The sequence below is a fragment of the Acromyrmex echinatior genome, chromosome 8 (assembly GCF_024713525.1).
Source record: "Acromyrmex echinatior isolate Ae372 chromosome 8, ASM2471352v2, whole genome shotgun sequence".
In the NCBI taxonomy this organism is placed as follows: Eukaryota; Metazoa; Arthropoda; class Insecta; order Hymenoptera; family Formicidae; genus Acromyrmex; species Acromyrmex echinatior.
In genome coordinates, this window is record NC_141859.1 from 1,632,611 (window position 1) to 1,654,897 (window position 22,287).

Sequence of the window (22,287 nt, forward strand, 5' to 3'; positions counted from 1 at the left end):
TCGCGTACACGCTGTTATTTTATTGTAGTAATATCTCTCGAATGAAATTGTCGAATAGAATCCTGATTAATTGTATTGCCGCGCGTTATATAACGGGTGGATTACATAAAGGAAACGCGGCATTCAGATTATCATAAACATTATATAAAATCATGAGACATTATATAAAATCATGAGACGTTATATAAAAAAATAAATTAATATTAAAAAATATTTTAAAAAAATTTTTTAGAATTATCCAGATTATATTAAGCTTTCAATTATTAACGACCAATTATACTTTTTGTGCAACGTTCATTGTTAAATTAATTTAGTATTGTTAATAAAAAATCTTTTTTTATAGTAAAATAAAAAAATATTTAAATCGTATAGTTGAATTATATATTATTCCTCCCTTCTCCACTTACCTATATACAAAATGCCATCGAGATCAAGATTCTCGTTGCTACCTTGGCTGTTGACAGCGGTCACGTGATCGTCCACAGAGAGTGTGTGCCTCTTTGCAGCAGGTCTGCCAATACTGACGGCATGCCATTTGCCATCGTTCAACTTGGATTTTGAAGTGTCCCTGACCCTGACAGCTCCGTCGCCTAGGTCAAACACGTAGTGTACGTGTCCGTTTACCAGCTCGACCGCAATGAAATCATGCTCTCTTCCGGCATTATAAAGGATCAAGCCGTTCGCTTCGCGCGTTTTGAACTGAAAAGTAATTTACAAGTGTAAGGCGATGAGTTCTCCCTCTTTCTCTCTGTGGAGATTGATTGATTATATTCTTTTTACGATTGATGATAAAATCTTTATGATAAAATAGACATGATAAAATGGACATCGCGGATAAAATGGATTTTTTTTTTACCGAAAGCTTGTCATATAATATCTATGACACGTGAATGAAAATATTAATTTTCACCTGGAAATAAATGTTGGTCTCCAAGTACGCTTTGAGTACCGGAAGTCCTACGAAAGTGTGCTTGGAGGTGAAGGTGACCGGATGGTGAACCGGATGATTTCTTTTCCCAAACTTGCCGGTGACTCGAATAATAGGCGCGACACCCTGATGTGAGGTTTGATGGCTTCCAGCGCTGCGCGCAATCTCCAGGTATGGATATCCGTTGAACCAGATCTGTTGCAGCTGGCCCACGAAATGTGGTATGTCCTCGCCTGCGTGAAGATATCCGCCTACGTGGAGCGTTCGAAATTCCAAGATGCCCTGCTTTCCCAGCTGCGCTTCCGCTACATTTGCATACAAACAGCCATTCGTCATTAAATTGAAACGCGAATTAAGTTTAAATAGAAAATACCAAAATTTGGAAAATATTTACGATCTTATTGCTTATCTTCGTCTTCAATGAAAATAATTTAATGTTAAAAACTATATTAATTAATAATACAAAAATTATATGTATATCGTATCAAACTTAGTTCTTTCATTACTGCGTTTTAAAATATTAAATCAAATGAAAAACACGTTATATGTTATAGATTTAGCTATTTACAATTTATATAATTTTTAATTAAAAATTTTTTTATTTGATGTATACAAGGTGATAAAACATTTAGTTAGAAAATTTTGTGCGTTCATCAAATTATCTGGCTAACAAATTGACGTTATTTGTCGTCATTTTAATTGAGTTTTATTGTAACGTAAATTTAAAGAAACAAACTCTGGAATTAATTACGCCTTATTAGATACGAAAAAGACTTCAAATATTAAAAGAATCAAAAGATTTTCATCGATTAGTGACCTAAAGATCTCTTTATTGCTTGTCTGAAAGAATTTATTCATAAAAAGATGCATAGCTATCACTGATGCATTTCTAAAGCGCTTTAAAACTTACTTCAAAGCTAAAGATGAACATTTTGAATGTTAATTATTATCTTCGATATTTAATACAGTATAACTGACATTTTAGAATTTTTTTTCGCAAATATACGTTACTAATGATTTCATAAACATATAACTTTATGGCCAAACTTTTTTGTGCCACCCTATAATATATTTTACTTAGAGTATACCTGCATACTCGAGTGTTTGCGAAAGTATCGTGTATGTCAGTGTCTAGTGAAAAGATGGATGAAGAAGAGATTTGATCACTGGGTAAAATTTTCAAAGGTTCGTGAATGCACGAAACTTTAGCATTTAAACTGAACTATTGAACAACGCCAGGCTAAGACGGGAACCGCATGTGTTTCGCTGTGCAGCAATTATCGTCCCAGCGCGATCGATTGCGCTGAAGTAAAGGCCGTGCAGAGCTGCTGCAATTTAGGCTATTGCCACCTAACTCAATATTGCCGGCACTCGCCGTCAGTTTAATAGGGTGATCCGAGAGACAGCTTTGCGAGGGTGGCTGTTTCACGGTGGCCACTGCGGCGGAGTTGTTTTGCAGGGGCCGATTGGGGCCAGACTGATTGGTAAGCCAATCACGTGCTGTTCATATTATCGATATTAATAAGATACGAGATGTGCTCGATTGAATCAGCGTCCCGTTCCTATGGAAATGTCGCTAATTGCTTTGATTATCTTATATTATTTTCACATAAATTATATAATATAATACATACGTAATGTACAAATTACGTGATATTTGCAATAGAACTGATTGTGACAATCCTCCAAACTGTATAGAGTCTTCACGTCAATTTGAGCACGACGATCTTAAATGGCTCGCCAATATGACAGTAGCAATATTGGCAGAGACATTATAACGACGCTGTCAAACGGATATGATATCGATATTAAAAATGGTTGATTATCGAGAGAGGATCGTATTAAGATCTCCGATATATCGATATTGTTTGCTCATCCGTAGCGTGTCCCTCGTTCCGCTAACCGCGGAATTTGTGCGCGACGAGAGAGTCCTGAGGGAATTTCTGCGAAGTGGTTTACCGTTGATGGAATCGCGCGGGGATATAATTTACTTTATACTTGAAGCGACGCTTTTGCGACGGAGTGCCACGAATGCCCCGGCAGACGTCGACCTCCTCCCTCGGTATCACCGATTCCGGATGCACTTTTCTCGTTGCGCAGCCGGCGGCGGCGTGAAGAGCATTTCGAGGAGTCGGCACGATAAAAAGCGCATTTGCATGCCCACGATTTGTAATCCGTCCGCTGGATGTCGGAAAATCGATGGCACTGACTCGTATCTACCGCTCGTAAATAATACGGTCGGCGAATCGGCGTAAACAGAGAAAAATGGACGTTCTCACGCGCGGCCGCGAGCCGAGAGAATTCTTTGCCTTGGAGAAGAAAACGCGTGCTTTTCTTATCGATCATACACTAAGAAAAATTTCTAGTTGAAAATGGACGAATCAGAATTATCTGGTTATATCTTATATCTTATTATAATTCTAGATAACTGGATGTCCAATTATGATGCTCAAAGTTCTGATTGATACGATTAGAATCTTACTGGTTTATTTTCAAGAAATCTTTCTTAGTGTATAAGCTTACTTGCACAAAATAAATCCAAAAGCGTAGAAATAGAATGAAACTTTTTTACACAAAACTTCACTTTCGTGATTCATTATAAAAATAACAAGTTTAAGAGGTATTGTATTTTTCAAAAGATTCTAAACAGTCTTCTTCACCCATAAAATGTCTTTTCGTCCTTCTATCTTAAAATAAATATGCTTTATATCTTATTCATTGTATTTTATCGCTCGATTGCCCCTGAGATGATGACTTCATATGGCTCGCTTATATATTAGTTGATACATTTTTCAGTCTCGTCACTAAAAATATCTTTGTCATTTATAAACGAAATTTTCATCCACTAATATATTTCTCACGTTTGACACACCGATCGAGTGCAATAACGACCGCAGCCTTGGAAAAATCTTCGATTAACATTCATAAGAGTGTCTCGATTCGAAGAGTCGCCGACAGAATGCAAAAGCGAACGCAATGCGCGATGCATTTTGAATTTGTGATTGCAGGAGAGTTGAGAGCACCCGCGGGAAACTTGTAATTTAACCGATAGAAGAAGTGTAACCAGAAAAGATGAAGTTTTAAGCTCTATCAAAATTGAAGATATAATATAAAAAAGAATTATAAATAGTTTTTTTAATTGTTTCTTGAAATTGATTAAGCATACAAAGGAGGCTACTCATTAACTCATAATTATTTGTGTTATATTAATTACGTACTCTTATTTGCATATGCGGGAGATTGTATAATTAATTATTTATTATAATTACACACATTAATTCGTTCAGAATGATTGTGCAATGAAATTATAAAATCTACATATAAATGTCGCGCAACAGAAAAATGTAATGTCGGTGATTTTCTTAAATAATTTTTATTATTAAATAAATCATTTATTAGTTTTTTATGTTTCATTCAAAATTGAGATACTCAAGATGTACTATAACTGTAATTGAGTACTCATATAATTATTAAATAACCTAATAATCAACGTTAAATTTTTATAAATACGGACAAGTAAATTATTTAAAAAAAAGCATGCAAATTTTACTTTAAAAAAAGTATAAATATATGTAAGTTTTATATGTATGTAAAAATACAAAATGTATATTTGACAAATCTGTGCATTAAATATTTTTCTCTGTTTCGTTTTGCTAGAATGACATCAATCTTTCTAAGTTTTGTAATATTGGCTATATCGACAAAGTCTAAAGTGTCAGATAGCTATAACGTATGTTCCAAGTTCTTAGTTTCAGGAAACTACTATTTTGCAACAAACCAGTAGTTTCTAATTCGCTATTTGTCCCATTTGCACAACTTATGCGAGTGCGATGAGAGAGGTCTCGAAACTTGCGTGAAAAATTGCTCAAGAAATTTTTAATTTCGTGTGCCTGCTCATCGATCTTGCGAAACTTTCTCGGCGATTTTCATTAATTATTCAAATTCATGGAGCAGCCAAACTGACGCAATTATTCGTCTCGTAGCTTGATGAACTATTCGAAAATATTCTATACACGTAAAAATTATTTTCAAAATAAAAAATACTTACGAGACTTACATTTATATAATTAGAACTTGCATGTACGAAAAAAAATGTCTGTGCCAATTTTAAACATAAAAAGTACGTAAAATACTAGTCCAAAACATGTCGATTTATTGCAAATTATTAAAACTAAACACTTTTTTTTTGCTTTAAAATTTCTTACTTTTGAGACAAATGAAGTACTACTATTGTAATATTTAGAGCTACAAGAGAGCTATTCTTTATAATAAAGAGGACTTGATGTTAATAATTTGCGCGAGTCTCTCTACATTTTCCCAAAACAAGCGAAAGATTTATAAAACTGTCACACCCAATGACTCATTCGATCATCGCCAACAGCGATAGCCGAAAACGACAGGACGATTTAACTCTGAAATGATCGCCGTGCCAATTTTCGCGACTCGTCGGTCCGACAAATAACAACACTAATAACGAGCGTGGGTGATGATCGAGAGAAGGCAGAAAATTATTTTCCGCGCGATAGCGTCGTTTCTACGCGAGGCCACGGCCGCGTCGTACGGTCCTCGCATAAATCTTTGGTAGACCGAATGATCCCGCCGCGGTGAATCCACCGACTGATAAATCTCGATGTGGAAATTGATTATCGGACGGGAATTCTCCATGGCGACTCCACCCTCGCTTCGTGTACACCTGTATTTATACGCTCGGGGCAATTTGGTCGTACGATGCAGTTAATCCTACCCTCTTTCTCTCTCTGCGTTTCCTCCCCATCGTTATCCTCTCTCCTAGTACTTCATGCTTTTCCGTCGAGTATACAGACGTGTACGTGTACTCGATTCCAGTCAAATATTTTTATTTCCCAATTTTGAGGACGCCGTAACTTTGCCATAAAATAATTAAGTTCGACATTTGCGTCTATCGTTGTTTGCTTATTTTTCCATGTGTGCTTATCTTTCCACTTTTTGTTGTAATTTTTTATTTTTCTAAGAGAGAGTCTGCTGCAGAGGTGACTAAAGATATAAGAGAATCTGCCAGAGAGAGTCTAATAAGATTTTTGACGTCGTAGTGAAACAGAATTTTTCAAAGATTTTTAAGTCTGTAAACATGATGTTAAAGATTAAGAATTGTTCCGAGCTATTGATAAATATTGAAGAAAGTAATGGAAAGAAATACTGAAAAATCATATTATTTCTTATAAAATATTTTCTAACATGTTCAGCTATTATTAATACAAAAATTTGTGTAGACTATTTGGGATACTTGAAATGTGTTAAATTTAACACAAATTTGCAACTGTATATCTATTCTGAATAACATACTGAAATTTGTATCAATAATTTTTCCTTTTCTTTTAATCCTTTTTTATATAATAATATTGTCAATTAAACGTATTATTGCGATTAATCATACCTACGAGAACAACGTATTCTGAGCTGTATTGAACGCGATTCCTCCCACATATCTGTCGATTTTAGCTTTCGTATTTCCACGTGCGTTCTCTTTATGTATTTCTTTGCGTACTTTTTTCTGGCCTCGCGACTTCCGCCACGGAGATTCCGCCACATATTTATGCTAAATAAGGATTTCGAAATATGATATTGCTCCCTTGCGTGGGTTCGCCTTGCGATTGGAAGTTCGAACGTGCGCATGCATATACGATGCATAAGGATCCTTCGAGCTGGTGCAATCGATGCGACGTGCAAAGTACCTCTGCTTCGAAATGTCATGACAGGGAAACTCCCCTCCTTCGAAACTTGCAATGCGCCATAAGATTTATTGAAGAAAAGAAATTATTCCGCGTATAATAACCTTACGTATAATTCCTGTATAATAATCTTCTTTTGATAACTTGCTATGTCAATGTAAAATTAATTTATACAAGATTATCATGTTAAGTGCATTATCTTCATTGCACGTTTATTAATCAATTTTGAATTAATTTTTCTTTTATGAAGATAATTTCAATCTTTGAGCTATGACTAAAAACGAGAAGACTGTAATTCACAAGACAGAAAAGAGAGATTCATTTTCAAAGAACCGCTCTTTTTGTTGCTTATTAAGATTCAGTTTTAACTTATGATTTAGAACTGCGTAAACTTAATAATGTTAATCGGGTTTAAAATAATGCTTCTTTACGATCCCAAAATCTAATTAAAAAACTTGAAATACTTAAAGCATCGAATTTTTAAATGTCTAAAACAGTGATTTATATACGCAGATTTTCTTTTTTACTGCAATGTGGAAAAAAAGTAAAGCAAATGCACTTTGCGAAAGATGGGAGAGGAAGTAATTATTTTGAAGTAAAAGCATGATACAAGAGAAAAAGAGAAAGATAAAGAGAGAAAGCATATCCTGCATGGTAAAAGCATAAAGTAAAAAATGGAAGTAAAATAAAAGCATGAAGCATAAGAGAGCAATCTCGAATGAATAGCCTTTTGATTTTGATAATAAAACGACCATTTGTGTTGTATTTTAAAGCAAAACCCATTACGCTATCCTGATAGCATATCAATAGCTCTACAATAAAAGTTTTTTTATCTTTATCGTATTTGCTGTAATCACAATTGTAAAAGTAAATACTTTTGCTTAAAGAATAAACGAATTCTTTGATATTTTTTGTACAAATAATCACTAGTTTCACACATTTTACGCTTACAATTTATTGTCGCCAAATTGAGAAATGTATTTTAAACTATCATAATATCATGGAAAGCTAATATGGAAATTCTAATTTTCCTGAAGCATAATTCGCTTTTACACTCATTACGAATTCAGGTTTAATTACGAGACGACTTTAAACCGCGTGTAAAAGCTTTAGTAGAAAAGAGAAAACGATCTATTGATTACTATAAAAGCAAAGCTACTATCATCTGTATTTAGAGTAAACATGTAAGAACATCAATTAAATAGACTTATTATTCTCGCACCAACAATTATTTTATGAAATTCTATCTTAAATAATGTTAAATTAAAAAAACAATTAATTATTGTTCTTTATGTTTATTAATTTATATAAATCATATATCTTAAAATATCATTTGCAACAAAAATAAAAAGTTAATTAACAATCAATAATGAATAAAAAATTAAAACTTCAAGTTTTTGTTTCAACTTAATACCTAATGTAGAAATATTGTTCATGCATGGAAATTGATGTACTTTTGGTACTTTCTATTTCTTGTTGTTTTTCTTTTTTTCGTCAATATTCTGAAATAGAATCGTCTTTTTCATCTCGCTATTTCTCACACCTTACGATCAGAGACGCCACTTGCATTGCAGCAGCACGAAACCAATCAACTGTTTGCATCTGGTACCGACATACAATTTGCTGCACTTTGCACAGCGTCCTGTTTCCGTAATAATGTAGTTCGTGTCTAAATTAATCGACTTTTCTTCCAATTTCTAACACTTTGTCACATTTTAAATTCTACTATCTCATAAATTAATTTCAGCAATGAAACTATACAGAACGTGTTTGCATTGGTTCAATTTGATTTGAAGATTTTAGAATATTGATGCACAAATGCAAAAAATTAAATGCATATTCTGTCGAAAATACGTCCAATAATATATTCGATGATTTGTAGCAAGTTTTTTTAATATAAAAATATCAACGTTTATTCAAGACTAAAATTAATTTAAATAGAACGGGGCAGATGTCATTAATTTTGCAGTTGTACGTAAATAAAGCCTCATGTGAAAGAAATTTATTTTACATTTTCAATTTATCTTGCACAAAATCATTCATTTCTCGATATTACCATGATTTTAACACTCTACACAAAACGCACGTTTCGCATCAATAAACCGCTTTATGAGTTTTGAAATCTCGTTCTACGAAAATACGCATTGTGTATACAATGATGTAATTTGTTGGCTTTAATAACGTATATATTTCTATGGAATATATATTTCAGTCGCTATTGTATATAGCGTTACCATTGCAGATATACATACCTCGTATTGCTGTATCATCGTCGATCTGGAATTTGAGCAAATTGAATCGTCTGGAGAATTTTAATGTATGCCACAAGTCATCATTAAGACCTTGCCCAGTTGTCAATAACTGAAATAAAATAATATCTGTTAAATCTTAATCGCATCCTTTAATTCATAAAAAATTTTCTTCCACTCTTTTTTTTTTTTTCTTTTTTAAACATAAGTAACTTATTACACTATATTTTACCGATTTTATAAGAAAATGTTTAAGGTACATAATTATAGATTTTTATAAAGAAAATTTAATAATTATAATATTTATATTATAAAATAATTCTTCTTTTTTTCTTTTGTTTTTTTTTATTTACTTTTTAAGAATTTATTAAAACAAAGTCGATTGATATGTATATATATATATATATATATATATGCGAAATTTCCAATTTTTATTGCATTTTTGCAGCATCATGTAGCAATAGGTTTAACGCTATCGATAAACCACCTCTATGAGATGCCCGCCATTCGACCAAGTCTCATAAATCCAAGCAACTCGTCACTATCTGGCACAGTCCCCATTGCAATATACGATATCATGCGTTGTGTGACACCTGACGCACGTTTGTCATCTAATGTCATCTATGCATCGCCGCTATTGCCGTTGAAAATTATTATTATCACAAGTACTAATTCATCGTTCAATTCGTGTCAATCGCTAAAAATATATGCTCTGTATTTAATACGTACTAGAAATTTAAAAATAGTTTACTATCAAATTTCCATTCAGAAGAAATTAATTTTAACTTTCGTTAGAATCTTTGTGAGTAAAAACGAAATGTGCATTACATGATAAATTGTCCTGATAAACTGGATTGTATTTTTATGGAGCTATTCTTTCCGAAACTTTTTTAGTTTTATTTAAATCAAAATCAAGTTCTGCATTAAGAGGAAAATTTAACTTTATGTGACGTAGAACATTGTAATATATGTTATATAGTTTACGTTATATAGCTTTTAAAATTATATGAAATTACTGAGAAAAGATTTCATCAGAGTACATTTTATGTATATTTTTTAAATTTATGTATAATGTTATTAAAAACAACTATGTTACTAAATAACTGCTTTAATAACTGGAACACGAACATGTGCCTATAGTTTTTTTATTCATTTTTCAACGCAGATTAAATAGGCATAGTCGAATAAAGTAATTAAAATTGAAATAATAGAATGGAAAAATAGAATAATTGAATAAATGTAATAATTTTTTTGTAATAAAAGTAACAGTATAATATCTCTATTAATGAAGTACCTACTTTATCATTATCATTTATACAGTACTCTCGCCAATAAAAGAATTAATAATTTATCGAAAATCGCAGATAATCTCGCGGTCGAGAAAAGCTCGCGGTTCGAAGCTACCGCGATAGAAATCTTCGTTGAAACGTTCTCCAACTTCCCAGGAACTTCGTGGAAATCTGGTTTTCCGTAGACTAATCGTCGAGCGTCGCATTATCGTATCAATTATTCCGTCCAATTAACGAGTCCGTGTAGGTACAGAGATTGAAACATTACCGTAAATTACTACGTCTTGTACGTTCGTGCTTATACGCGTGTACTTGTAGATCTGCACGTTGGCTCCTCATTCACGCGCGATACGAGAGTTCCAAATGACTTGGACCCAAGATTGTTAATCCCAGATTAACGTAACATCTATTAATATCCACAATAATAATGCCATAGTTGGGTCAATTGCTTCCCAACTAATTCTCCTCAACGCTTAGCTTAGACGATTCATAATTCGGAATTATATTGGATATATAATTTTATCAAATTAGAAATTTAATGAGATATCAATGCGAGAACAATTTGTGTTATATTAATCGTATATAATATGTGTATATTTAAATTATAATTAAATAAAATATAAACCTGCATCCAATTATTTTTTCCATATTCTGTTATTGTTAAATATATCAATTAGTGAACATAAGATGTAATATTTCAGAATATAATATTTTGAGAATTATATGTATTTGTAAAGGTCAATATAAGAAAAGAAAAGAAAAAGAGACAAAAAGTAAATTGTACATTTATGCATCATCTAATAAAATAGCTGCGAAATCGAATCGGCCGATTTACTGTTCATTCGACCGGAAGCGTCGCGATTGCAGAATTGCTTATGTATTTTCACATATATGCGGTACAAGGGAGGAATGGAGTGTTGGAGATTGCGTGAACGAGAGGTTGCAGGATGCATTCAGAAATGCATTTGGCTCCCGGGAAAACGATCGATGGAGCAGCACAGAAGCGCTCCTCGCGACCTTGAGATAATACTCTTGCCAATTCTTAAAAATTTAACGAAGATTCATTAATTATGTCTGAAATAAGATATTTTATAATAATAAAAAAGATTTTTTTTTTTTGGAATTGCTATGCACTCAACATGACAGTTATTAAAAATACTTGAATACTTTACTTCATTTAATTTTATTTTAAATTTTTGTGTCTTCTCAATCTTTCCTATCTTAGAATAGCATTATTTAAAAAAAATGTAAAAAGTTCCTGAATATTAAGTAGCTAATATATTGTATTTAGTTATAAAATCTTTTCTATCATATTGCTAAAAGAGAGTTAATGCAGCAAAGCGTGAAAATCATTGCGCATCATCTTATACTTCGGGAGCAATTGCCGAGAATACGTTTTACGCGTCCAACATTTCCGTCAAAAAGAATATTCCGTTACATGGAGATGAGAGCCGCCAGCCGTTTACTTGGCGGATGTTGCTGCGGGTGACGTATTAAGTTAACGTCATGACGTCGTTCGCAACGAGAGAACGATCTACGTCAACTATATCGGGACGACGCTCAACATCGGAGATGCTTCGGGAATGTAAATCCTCATGGACCACGCGAGGCCCTTTAACTTCTAAGCGGATGCACGTCGACGTTAAGTGGATCGAATTTGTCCGAGATAGATAAATCCAATATCTTATCTTTTCAACAACGCGTCCTTATTTGTAATAAGATTTGTTAACATTTACAATAAAACATTTACAAAAATATCTGGCAACAGATTTCGATCTAATATCATGTTAAATGATAATGAAATTAAATTATAAGTCGATAAAATGAGAAGTTTGTTGAAAAGACAAGAAACAATAATTAATTCAAACAAAATCGTATTTAAAGTTTACGTATTTAGTGATATTTAAAAGTCTATTGTGTTTCACTTCTAAGGAAATATAAATATTTATAAGAATTCAGAACTATAAGTTTTTTTTATCTCGCAAATATAGTTGAGTAATTTAATAATCTTACCTTTTCTCGGTCTCCGATGTGAATCAACATATGTGCCTTGCCCTCTTCTAGGTAAATCTGCAAGCGATCAGCGCTGTTCTCAAAGCTAGTCGCTAATAGAAGGCCGCGCGGTCTCGTCGTTTTGAATCGCACGACAATTTCTTCCGCCTGTGTTCTGGAGTCCTCTGGCATCAACGCCGTCATTTGTTGCGTACCATTCAGATGCAATGTTGACGCATCTACAATAAGGAATAATAACTTGTTACTTATTAAAAACTCATAAATTACATGCTCGCGTAAAATTCAGCTCTCTTTAAGCTACATAAATTTTCTCTTGTGGAATTATTTAATGATTAAGTTTTAAACCTAAATAATTTATTGTAGAAGCATGTCAGAGGCTTGTTTTTTTTTTGTTTTAAACATCGAACTACTTTGAAAAAAGCCACAATTAAGTATATTTTCACCTTTGCCACAGGTAGGTCCTGTGAAAGATGTGTTAGTGCAATCGCAGTGAAATCGATTCCACCCTTCAAGGCAAACGCTACGATGCATACACGGATTCGAAGAACAATGCGGGGCTTGCATGTGACATGCGGGTCTTACTGCACCTGTAAAATATATGCACAATCGTAAAGTATTATATTGAAGAATTAATCAACTTAATGCAAACAAAAGAGTACGCCAATAATATCTGTAATCTAATTTTTAATTTATTTTTTATTTAAAAGTTTTAACAATAGAAAAATTCTTATGCATTTTCAAAAGCGCATTTTTTAATTATTATAATAATTAAAAATACTGATCGTATATTTGATCAACAAATTGGAAAAAAATATAATAATTAAATATCACGCCTGCCAGACGTACTGTAATCTACTTTTTTCCAATAATAAAAAAATCGTATCTCCACTCGCCCTGTATAAATATTAGTAATACCGCACGCCGCAGGATGTTTTTAGTAACAAATAGTTAACAAACATGGTTATCTCTTGTAGGACAGAATAATATTTGGTTTCAACAATATAACTATGGTTTGATTGTTACTTTAATTACGTTATTTTAAATCTATCTTACATTTCTGTTCAAATAAACATGTTATGTTGATTTATAGATAAATTTGTAATTACAGTTAAATATCGATAAGTAATAAATAATAAAATCTAAAATAGAAAAATAATTTTATAACTGTTACGTAGATTCCGTATTATTTTTCGAAATTAGTTACGAATCGTTATTCTTTTTTTGGTTAAGATCTTTTGAGATGGTTTCCTTATCATCTTAAGAATAAATATTAAAATTCAATTCGCTTACCCGAATCTTGTTGCTGCGCATATCCCGCGATGTCTATTGGATTTCCATTAATGACGAGATCTCTCATGCATCCCACGTAGCCTTGTCGAAGGGCGCCCGTCCACAAAACAGGTGGAACAGTTAAAGGCGCAAAAGGTGCGCCCACACCACCGATATATAATAAGCCATCCAAGTCTAATTGCGTGGAATCTCCTATCATTAAATTAGTTGCACTATTAATATATGTTAAAAAATCTATATTATAGTTTTTATGCATTATAATCGGAAATTTATCTAAATATCTAATATATGTAAAAATGTGTATCTATTTAAATATTTAAAATGGTACGTAAATTATTGTACATCATTCGATATGATGTAATCTTAAAAGTATACAATAAACTATATAATTAAGAAAAACTAATTAAAAAAATAAAAAATGTTTTAAGTATAAAAAATATACTTAACTAATATACTTTGTATAAAAAATTTTAATTATTTTCAATAATCATCGGAACAGTGCAAATAATGAATAAAAATCTATCAAAAATCTAATAATCTATACAGCATGTCGTTCATTTAGCGTGCACAATAAATCAATTAAGACTGGCATTTAATAAATTGCAAAAATGTATACACTGTGACACAAACATCGATGTTTAATTAATATCTTTTCTGGAATATCAAATAAATTAGGATTTTCGATATTTTCTGACATTGATCTAAAACTTATCTTCAACATATTTCGATATATTGAAACTTTCATACTTTAAGAAAAAATATATAATAATATTGATATAATAGAAAACAATAAATCTAAAATTTAGTATTTCCGACATATTTATACCCTACATATCCTTTTTTATATTCCCCTTGTTCGCAAATGTAGATTTTGTTTTCGTTTATACCGCGGTTAAACAAATTATTTCGTAGGGAACATGAAAGCCAAAGATCTTTTTCTGCGCTCAGCAGTGATCCGCGTTATTTGCTCGCGGTTTTACAAGGGCGCAAGGACGGAATTGCTTCAAGCTACGTTGGTATGATTCAAAGGAGAGTTTTGTCGGCGAATTAACCGTCCGTGTAATTCGGCTAACCGCGACAGGCTCTAGTCGTGGTAAGATGAAAACGGTGACAGTCCGACTAAAGTTGTAAATTTATCTCACGAATGTTCGGTGAGAGAGAACAGAAAGAGAGATAGACAAATATATGTATAAATAAAGAGATAGAAAAAAACGGAGAAATTTATTACGTTTCAGAACAATTTCCTCAAACAACAAAATTCAATGTAATTTACTATGTAATGAATAAAACGTGGCAAATAAATCAATTAATAAAGTAGGTTATCGAACGTGTGTGTTTAATTAATATATATCTAGTAATTTCATAATATTCCTTTACGGCACATTAATCTGTTGCTACAAAATAGCATAAACATTTTCTAATTATTTGTTTCAAAAGATTATTTTAAATATAAAAATTTTTAAATATAAAAATATATTATTGAATTTGATTTTTAACATGTAGTAGGTAATGATAAATTGTCTACATTAGTCTGGATGAAAAAAATTGAGAGGAAAACATAGAGAGATAGAGTGTAGAGAAGAGTTGCTGATGAGCGACAGAATTAACAGGAAAGAAGAAACAAACAGATAACTCCTTCGCTCGGCAAATTTCAGAGAAAAAAGTAGATACCACTGTTCTGTATATAATGTAGTTAATAATTTATTATTTGTTAATTAATGGCTCTAGACAGTCAGTCGGGTCAGGTAAAAATTTACATTACCAGAAAATTATAAAAATGTTAAAATATGCATTTTATGTAACAAGAACAGAAAAATTTAATTATTCAATTTAGTTGGATAGATATTTTATTGAAACATGTAATTGAAAAAGTGAACTATGTATCATCGTCGTATAATGCATGCTTTTTTCTAAATACGATGTTATTTCAATTACGGAAATATGCGCACATACACATATATATATTTGTTGCATTTAAAATATGCGTGGATATACAAGCTGTCCCGGATTTATCGGATAGCCTTCTCGTTATAGAGATTTTATGGCTAAATTAAAATAAATATTTTCTGTCTAAATGTTGTATATATGACACTTATTGTTTTTGTGTAGTTAATAATTAAAAATAATGATTCTTTCTAATAATTTACAAATTAAGATATTTTAGTTCATATAGAATATAGATTAATAAATTTAAGTGTGTACTAAAAGTTTTTTTTTTCGTTCTATTATTTATTAATTAATGTTTTTATTTTTTAAGCGATCTTCCTATCTTGCTGTTGATATCATATAGTTAATATCATTTTGCTGTTGATATCACTGATTTTCAAGTTCATTAAATTTTTTCTTTAAAAAAGTCAGTGACAGTAAAGTATCTACTACACAGTAACATCTTCAGCAAGCTAAGTCACCGTTATCTGCGGGAGGATATATGGATCCTTGCTATCTCAATGAAATTCTTTTTATCATTTTTGCGGTATCGTTCACGTGTTTGCGGCTGTACATACGTAGTGCTTTATCACTTAGTCGCGGTGCGGTGAGTAAATTCTGGACACACCGCGGTCCACCGACGTAAACGGTGAGCTGAGCGAGCCGAGCCACTCATAATTCAGAGTTACACACTCGAGGACACTTATCTGCCGGACCGGGTTAGACACTTTATGTATATGGTGAGATAGCTCTTTTTGAAAAACTGCTACTGCACGCATAAATAAGCTATGATAGGCATCGATAATTTATCGATATGCAGTTTATGTTTTAAGAGCGATATTGACTCTTTTTCCGAAATATAAATAATTTTATAAGATAATTGGATATATATATAATTATTAATCCAAGATCAGTCATTTGATTTTTTTTATATGTATCATTTTGGAATGTCTTCGCAATTTAAATTATTATTAACAATATATTGTATATTATTAATTATTTTCTGATTTAGTAATATTTGAGAACATTGGATAAGAATTTAATCATAATTTTCTGGAAAAAGAAAATATATATCTATACAAAATATGCAGCGGTCGGTATAGAAAGTTGCGTGACTGTTCCAGTTCAAATCTACCCAGCAGAATACAATCTACATCATGAAATAATACTACTACTATTTTTTCATAATATTATCTTCTTATACAATTGTAAATACTATACACATTTTCTATTTTTTAAAAAATTTTTTCACATATATTTTGACAAGATAAGATAGAAAAAGCTATATAAGTATATATTACCTGGCGTACGAAACTCGACTATGTTGTTGTCGACAGTGACTCGAATTTCTCTCTCGACTCTCCTCAGGACAACGTCGTGCCAGGTGCCATCATCCACGCGTGTCTTTGACGATTTTACTTTAACGGAGCCGCTCCCGAGATCGGCATGCGTATAAAGATATCCACCAAGAATCTCGAATGCAAACAGATCTTCCTGTAATAAATGAAAACGGTCCATTTATTACGATATTGCTACTTCAATGTAAAGTAAACCATTTTCACGTGCACAACACAAGCTTTCTACAAATACGTCAATGTATTTACTTTTATAATACTATTAGATTTTCTAGTGAACATTTATTTAATTGATAAATGGTATTATCAATTTAACAAATTATACTTTGTATAAAGAAGAAATAGAATAGAGAGTCTTTTTAAATATTTAATAAATTGTAGCCAAGTGAGATTTATATTTTTCATTTATGTTTAAAATAAAGGACGCTCATTGTCGTAATTTATTGAGTTTCTGTTATTCTGGGTAGATGGATGAAGATATATTACGTCGGCGTATCGTTGGTGTTAATGGGATTACGAGTAAATGAAGATGTATTGGCTTAAATTTACTAACCATCGAAAAAGACTTGTCAACTTCGGTAAATAACATATGATAAATATCATTAGAGCAATTCACATCTTTTTAAATCTTAGTCTGTAATTAGTCTTTTTGTCATATTTAATAAAAAAATATGTATAATACAAAATATGTAATGTATAATAATTACATAAAATATTTAAATTTATGTCTAATTCTAGAAATTAATTAATATTTATCAATTCATTTTTTTATAATAAATATAATAATAAATAATTAGTTGATTTATGATAGTCAAGTTTATTCTTTACATCTAGTTAATATTTGTTAATTTAATTTTAAAAAATAATTACAAAATTTATGTCTTCTAAATTTAATAATATAATTTTATGTCAAAAAGAATACTTACTTAATATTTTGAAAATGTGTCAAAATACTAAATAATTATAAAATTCAGACGCGAAGGTCGCTGACCGCCAGAATGCATTGATCGTCGGAATGTCACAGGAGGATGGAATTGTGCATCGATAATTAAATTACTGTCAGTCGAGTGTGCAACCGCGACTGAAATGAGTTTTGGGACAAAAGCGACTTGTTATTTTGAAAAACGTTTTTAGTAGCCAATAATTGTTGGACGCGTAATCGCACTTTGACAGCATTTGGTTTTATTGTCCGAAACTCTTCTGTATTATTCCACTTTTTTTACGTAACATATTACGTGTTTTTGTAAATTTATTAAGGGAAAATTTTTATATTTTATTATCCTTATGATTTTTTCATTATGATGATTATTTTAATGAAAAGGAAAAGCTGAATAAGAATACATACTCTCGTTTGTGCTCCGCTGCGACTGTACATGATCAATCCATTGGGCTCGTTCGTACGAATTTTGAAGGATATAGTCCCGGTCTTGGCAGCTTTCCAGGGTGGCAGAACCTGAAACAAATGAGACAGATGGTTTCTACTACGTCGCTTTGGAGCCTAAGGAGAAAAAGAAGCGGTGTGGAAGAGCGGAGTGGAAGAAGCCGCGTCGTCCTCGAGGAGAATGGACGAGCTAGTCTTGTCGTGCCCAGCATCCGCAATCTCTACGTGCAATCTTACGAATCCGCCATTCATCATAAAGCTCTTGAAAGAATCAGATCACTCGTTTAGGCATGGAGCGACGGGTGAAATCGCAGCCGGTATAATAGTGGCTTACAGTGACGATCGCGAACGTTTATTTATGTGCTTATTTAAAATATCGCAAATCGATATCTTAAATTCATGATTTTTTAAAAAAATAGCCGTCACTATGGATGGATTCAATCGATGCAAATTATAAAATTTGGTTAATTATAATTAATATTTATTTAAAATTTTCTAATTTTTTTAAAATGATTTCGACTGCAGTTCTATTTCTACTTTAAAACTGATAATGTGACGATAATCTTTCACTTATTTACATATAAATGAAATTGCAAATACATATATAACACAGCAGATTTTTATGAGTAAATTATTCTAAGCGATTAGCCGCTAGAAACATAATTCATACGCATGCACGCACACTTACACACTTATATATTTTTACATACCTTTAGATTTCAATATAAAATAATATCCTTTTTAATTTTTCTATATAAAATATAGATTTTTTCTTTTTTCCAATACCTATTGCATTCAATTTTTTAAATAGAAATATTTGCATGTTGCACTTTTACCAAATGCAATAGCAATTCTTTTATCAACCGCGTCTAGTGAGAATTTTTTTCCGAGAAACAAAATATTTCAAGCGGAAGTATCTTTTTTTTTACACGCAGTACTTGTTACAGCGACTGTTTAAAGAATCAACAATGCCCGAGCAACGTGCGTTTCTATCCATAAACGAAATAAAGAATAAAAAATGTGTCTTTGGCAGTCCCAAGTATGAAACTCATTTCGCGCGCTAACAGTTTGCGAAATAATAGAACGTTGACAAACATGCGTAAAGAAAAATCCGAGAAAATCACAGAATTGCTGCCGTACAGTGAAGCGAGCGATATACACCCACACATACACATACCCACACATAGAAATCCCAACGAAATCGGAGGAAACAAGAAAAAAAAATATGTTGTATTCTGTACGAGCAGCATCGCGCAAAGACCGGAAATAGTCGGTCGAAATAGAGAGTTGCGCGTTCGTAGATTGCTCGCAGAGTGTATGTGTATTGCCGTTTCTACACATTCGTGAGAATGAACTCTGTATCCAAATTTAAATAAAAGCATCCCGTTGTTTTTATACTTTTTTTTTATCCTGCAATTATTTTTTATAGGTTTTACGAATTTCCCTCATTTGCTTAAAATTACATTACCTTTACATTTTTATTTCTAATTGTATGATAATTTGTTAATGTTTTAAATATTTATAACTAGTATATAATATTAGTATTTCCGATATAACATTTATTGTTACGTTACGATGCATTTCGTTTTCTTGCTATCTTATCTGGTAATCTCCAAAACATTTAAAAGATTTAAAGTTTCTTTTAACGAATGTAAACTTAATTAAATTAGATAAAAATACTTTGTTTTTCTTTTACAGCGTAAGACTTTTATTTTGTTATTTTTTATAGCATTTTATTTAGTTTATTTATTTCACCGAGTATAAATTTCGGATTTGACCTCGTAGAGTAGTGTGTCTGAGCGCTTATGTGCTGTAAGTTTTATTCTTCCTTTATCGCTCATTACAAGCAGAAGGAAGATAAAATACAGCGCGTAAAATGTTCAAACCAAACGTAGCTAGAGAATAACATCTCGACAAATATAGAACGTCAAATAGAAAACAAATGAGGCGTGTAAATAATAAAATACACTAACCATAAATCTACGTATCGTCATTTCTCGCATAAAATCCTGTGCATCTTCTTTATTCGATTTTACGACAACAATCAATGCAGCTAGTAGAAAAATGTACGACGTGCCACATTATCTGCTTTGACAGTCAAAAGTGATGCAGCCGTATTTAAAGTTACGCGACGTTATACGGTCAGGTGCGCTCTCTGAATAATGCAGAGCACGCCTAACCGCTATGAATCAGCATCAGACGAAATGGATCCTCCCGTTGTAGCTCATACTTCTTCTCTATCTTTTCAGCTCCGTAAAGATTTAACATAAGCAACCGCAAGATGCTGCCGTAAGGATACGTCTGTTTTTCACATTTTTCGTATCAAACATTTGTTTGCTTTATTTTATAAAAAAAAAAACAACTTTATACGTGCAAACTAAAAATTTGGAAGCACTTTTAAAAAATTGACATTTTTGGGATTACTTATTCAAGTATCCACAAAAATGTGTTTTTTTTTTAACAATAATTCTGTAGATCTAGTAACTCATTTGATTTAAAAAATTACTATTAAAAAATACATCGTTATGAATATTTAAATAAGTAATCCCAAAAATGTGTCAACTTTTTATCTAAAAAATTACTATTAAAAAAGCACATCGTTATGAATATTTAAATAAGTAATTTCAAAAATGTCAATTTTTAAAAAGTGCTTCCAAACTTTTAATCTGGAGTTATATCTTCCTACATCTTATTATTTTCGTGTAATTATAAGTGTGGATTTACTTTTACAAAACGTTGATCAATTCCTGTTATTTAATTACATACAAATATAATTCATATAATAATATTCACATGTATTTATCAAACTATATAGAGAGATATTGATATAATGAATCTATAGAAGATGTAAAAATAAAAATAAATTCGCATCTGAAAAAGGGAGGGTGCAGATATAATTATTTCTAAATTATACCAAGAGAAGATCAAAGTTTAAAAAACATCGACGACAAAATAACACACAAGGAGCGACTTCTCTTTTGCAATTAAAGCTAAAATAATAATCGAATAAAGAGGTGTTACCTCTCTTGTAAAAAATCATAATTAAAGGCACTTTGCCAAATATTCGTAATCTGAAAGAGTCATCAGAGAAACGGACTACATTCCTGATTTTCTTTTTTTTTCTTTCCTTTCCTTTTTTTTAACTTAAACACCGTACAGTAATTAGGCCACTCGTACAGGCCATCTACAGAACAAAGAACGACCAGCAATATTTTCCAACCGAAACAGAAATAGACAAAGGATTTCGTCCGTCGCCGTTAATCAACGTCTGATGACTACAGTTCAACTCGATCCCACCATGTTGCTCTTTAAATACTCTTATTCTACGTGTATTTAAATTCAGAGATAAACGGCGTGTCTATTTCAAAGCACAAAGGATGACCTGAAATGAGGGTGGCGTATTAACATTTTTTTAATAAAAAAAAAGGAAAAAAAAAGAAAAATCAGGAAAATAGTCAGCCCGTTTCTTGGACGACTGTTTCAGATTGTGAATATATTACAATTCTTTTTTCTCACGATACTTGTATGCATTAAAAAGAATAGTTCTGTGTTTTTAATTTGAGAAAGAAATGTACTTAGTAACGGATAAGCTGTATGTCACATCCTACTGTAAAAGCCACGATTTGAGGAAAGGGAGAAGGGAATTTGCGACATAGTAGGAAGAATAAATAATAAGTCTCGTTACCGAGAGTTTTCAGTCCGGTTTTCCATCCAGGGAAATTAGCCCCACTGTCATGAAACTCCAATTACACTCGTGCACTTCTAGTGTCTGCACAAAATCCGCGTATTCTCGGAACACCCGAATTTTGTATCAGCGGGGAAGAATTTCAAGTAGAATAAATAAGCATATTTTTTTAAGCAAAAGTACACACGAACAGATAAATGATCAAAAAACGACTCAAACGATATTAAAATGATCATCGCGATTTTCTCAACTCCGATCTAAAATCTGTTACTAAAATACTTGGGACATTGCGTGCATCAGTATAGAGATTCCAAAGGGTCTGAAATACCAAAAGTCCGCGAGATTGATACTGCCCGCAGAAGCATCCACACGCAAACGGAAAAACTTTTTCCAATTTCACCTTTGGGAACGAACCCCTAACTCGCCATGAGACTGGAGACGGTTATCTTGAACCTAGAAACTT

General features: G+C 32.0%; 1 protein-coding gene across 5 annotated transcripts in view; it reads right to left on the bottom strand.

Moving 5' to 3' along the window:
* Nrx-1 (neurexin 1) overlaps positions 1-22,287 on the bottom strand; it is a 235,051-nt gene that overhangs the window by 43,442 nt on the left and 169,322 nt on the right. For all 5 annotated transcript variants that reach the window (XM_087408980.1, XM_087408981.1, XM_087408979.1 and 2 more), the window contains 8 exons: positions 18,104-18,211; positions 16,705-16,897; positions 13,478-13,669; positions 12,631-12,774; positions 12,188-12,405; positions 8,889-8,997; positions 911-1,233; positions 408-699 (listed from right to left, as the gene is read on the bottom strand). In XM_087408980.1, the coding sequence (XP_087265106.1) occupies positions 408-699; positions 911-1,233; positions 8,889-8,997; positions 12,188-12,405; positions 12,631-12,774; positions 13,478-13,669; positions 16,705-16,897; positions 18,104-18,211 (1,579 nt within the window). The remainder of the gene's footprint in view (positions 1-407; positions 700-910; positions 1,234-8,888; positions 8,998-12,187; positions 12,406-12,630; positions 12,775-13,477; positions 13,670-16,704; positions 16,898-18,103; positions 18,212-22,287) is intronic.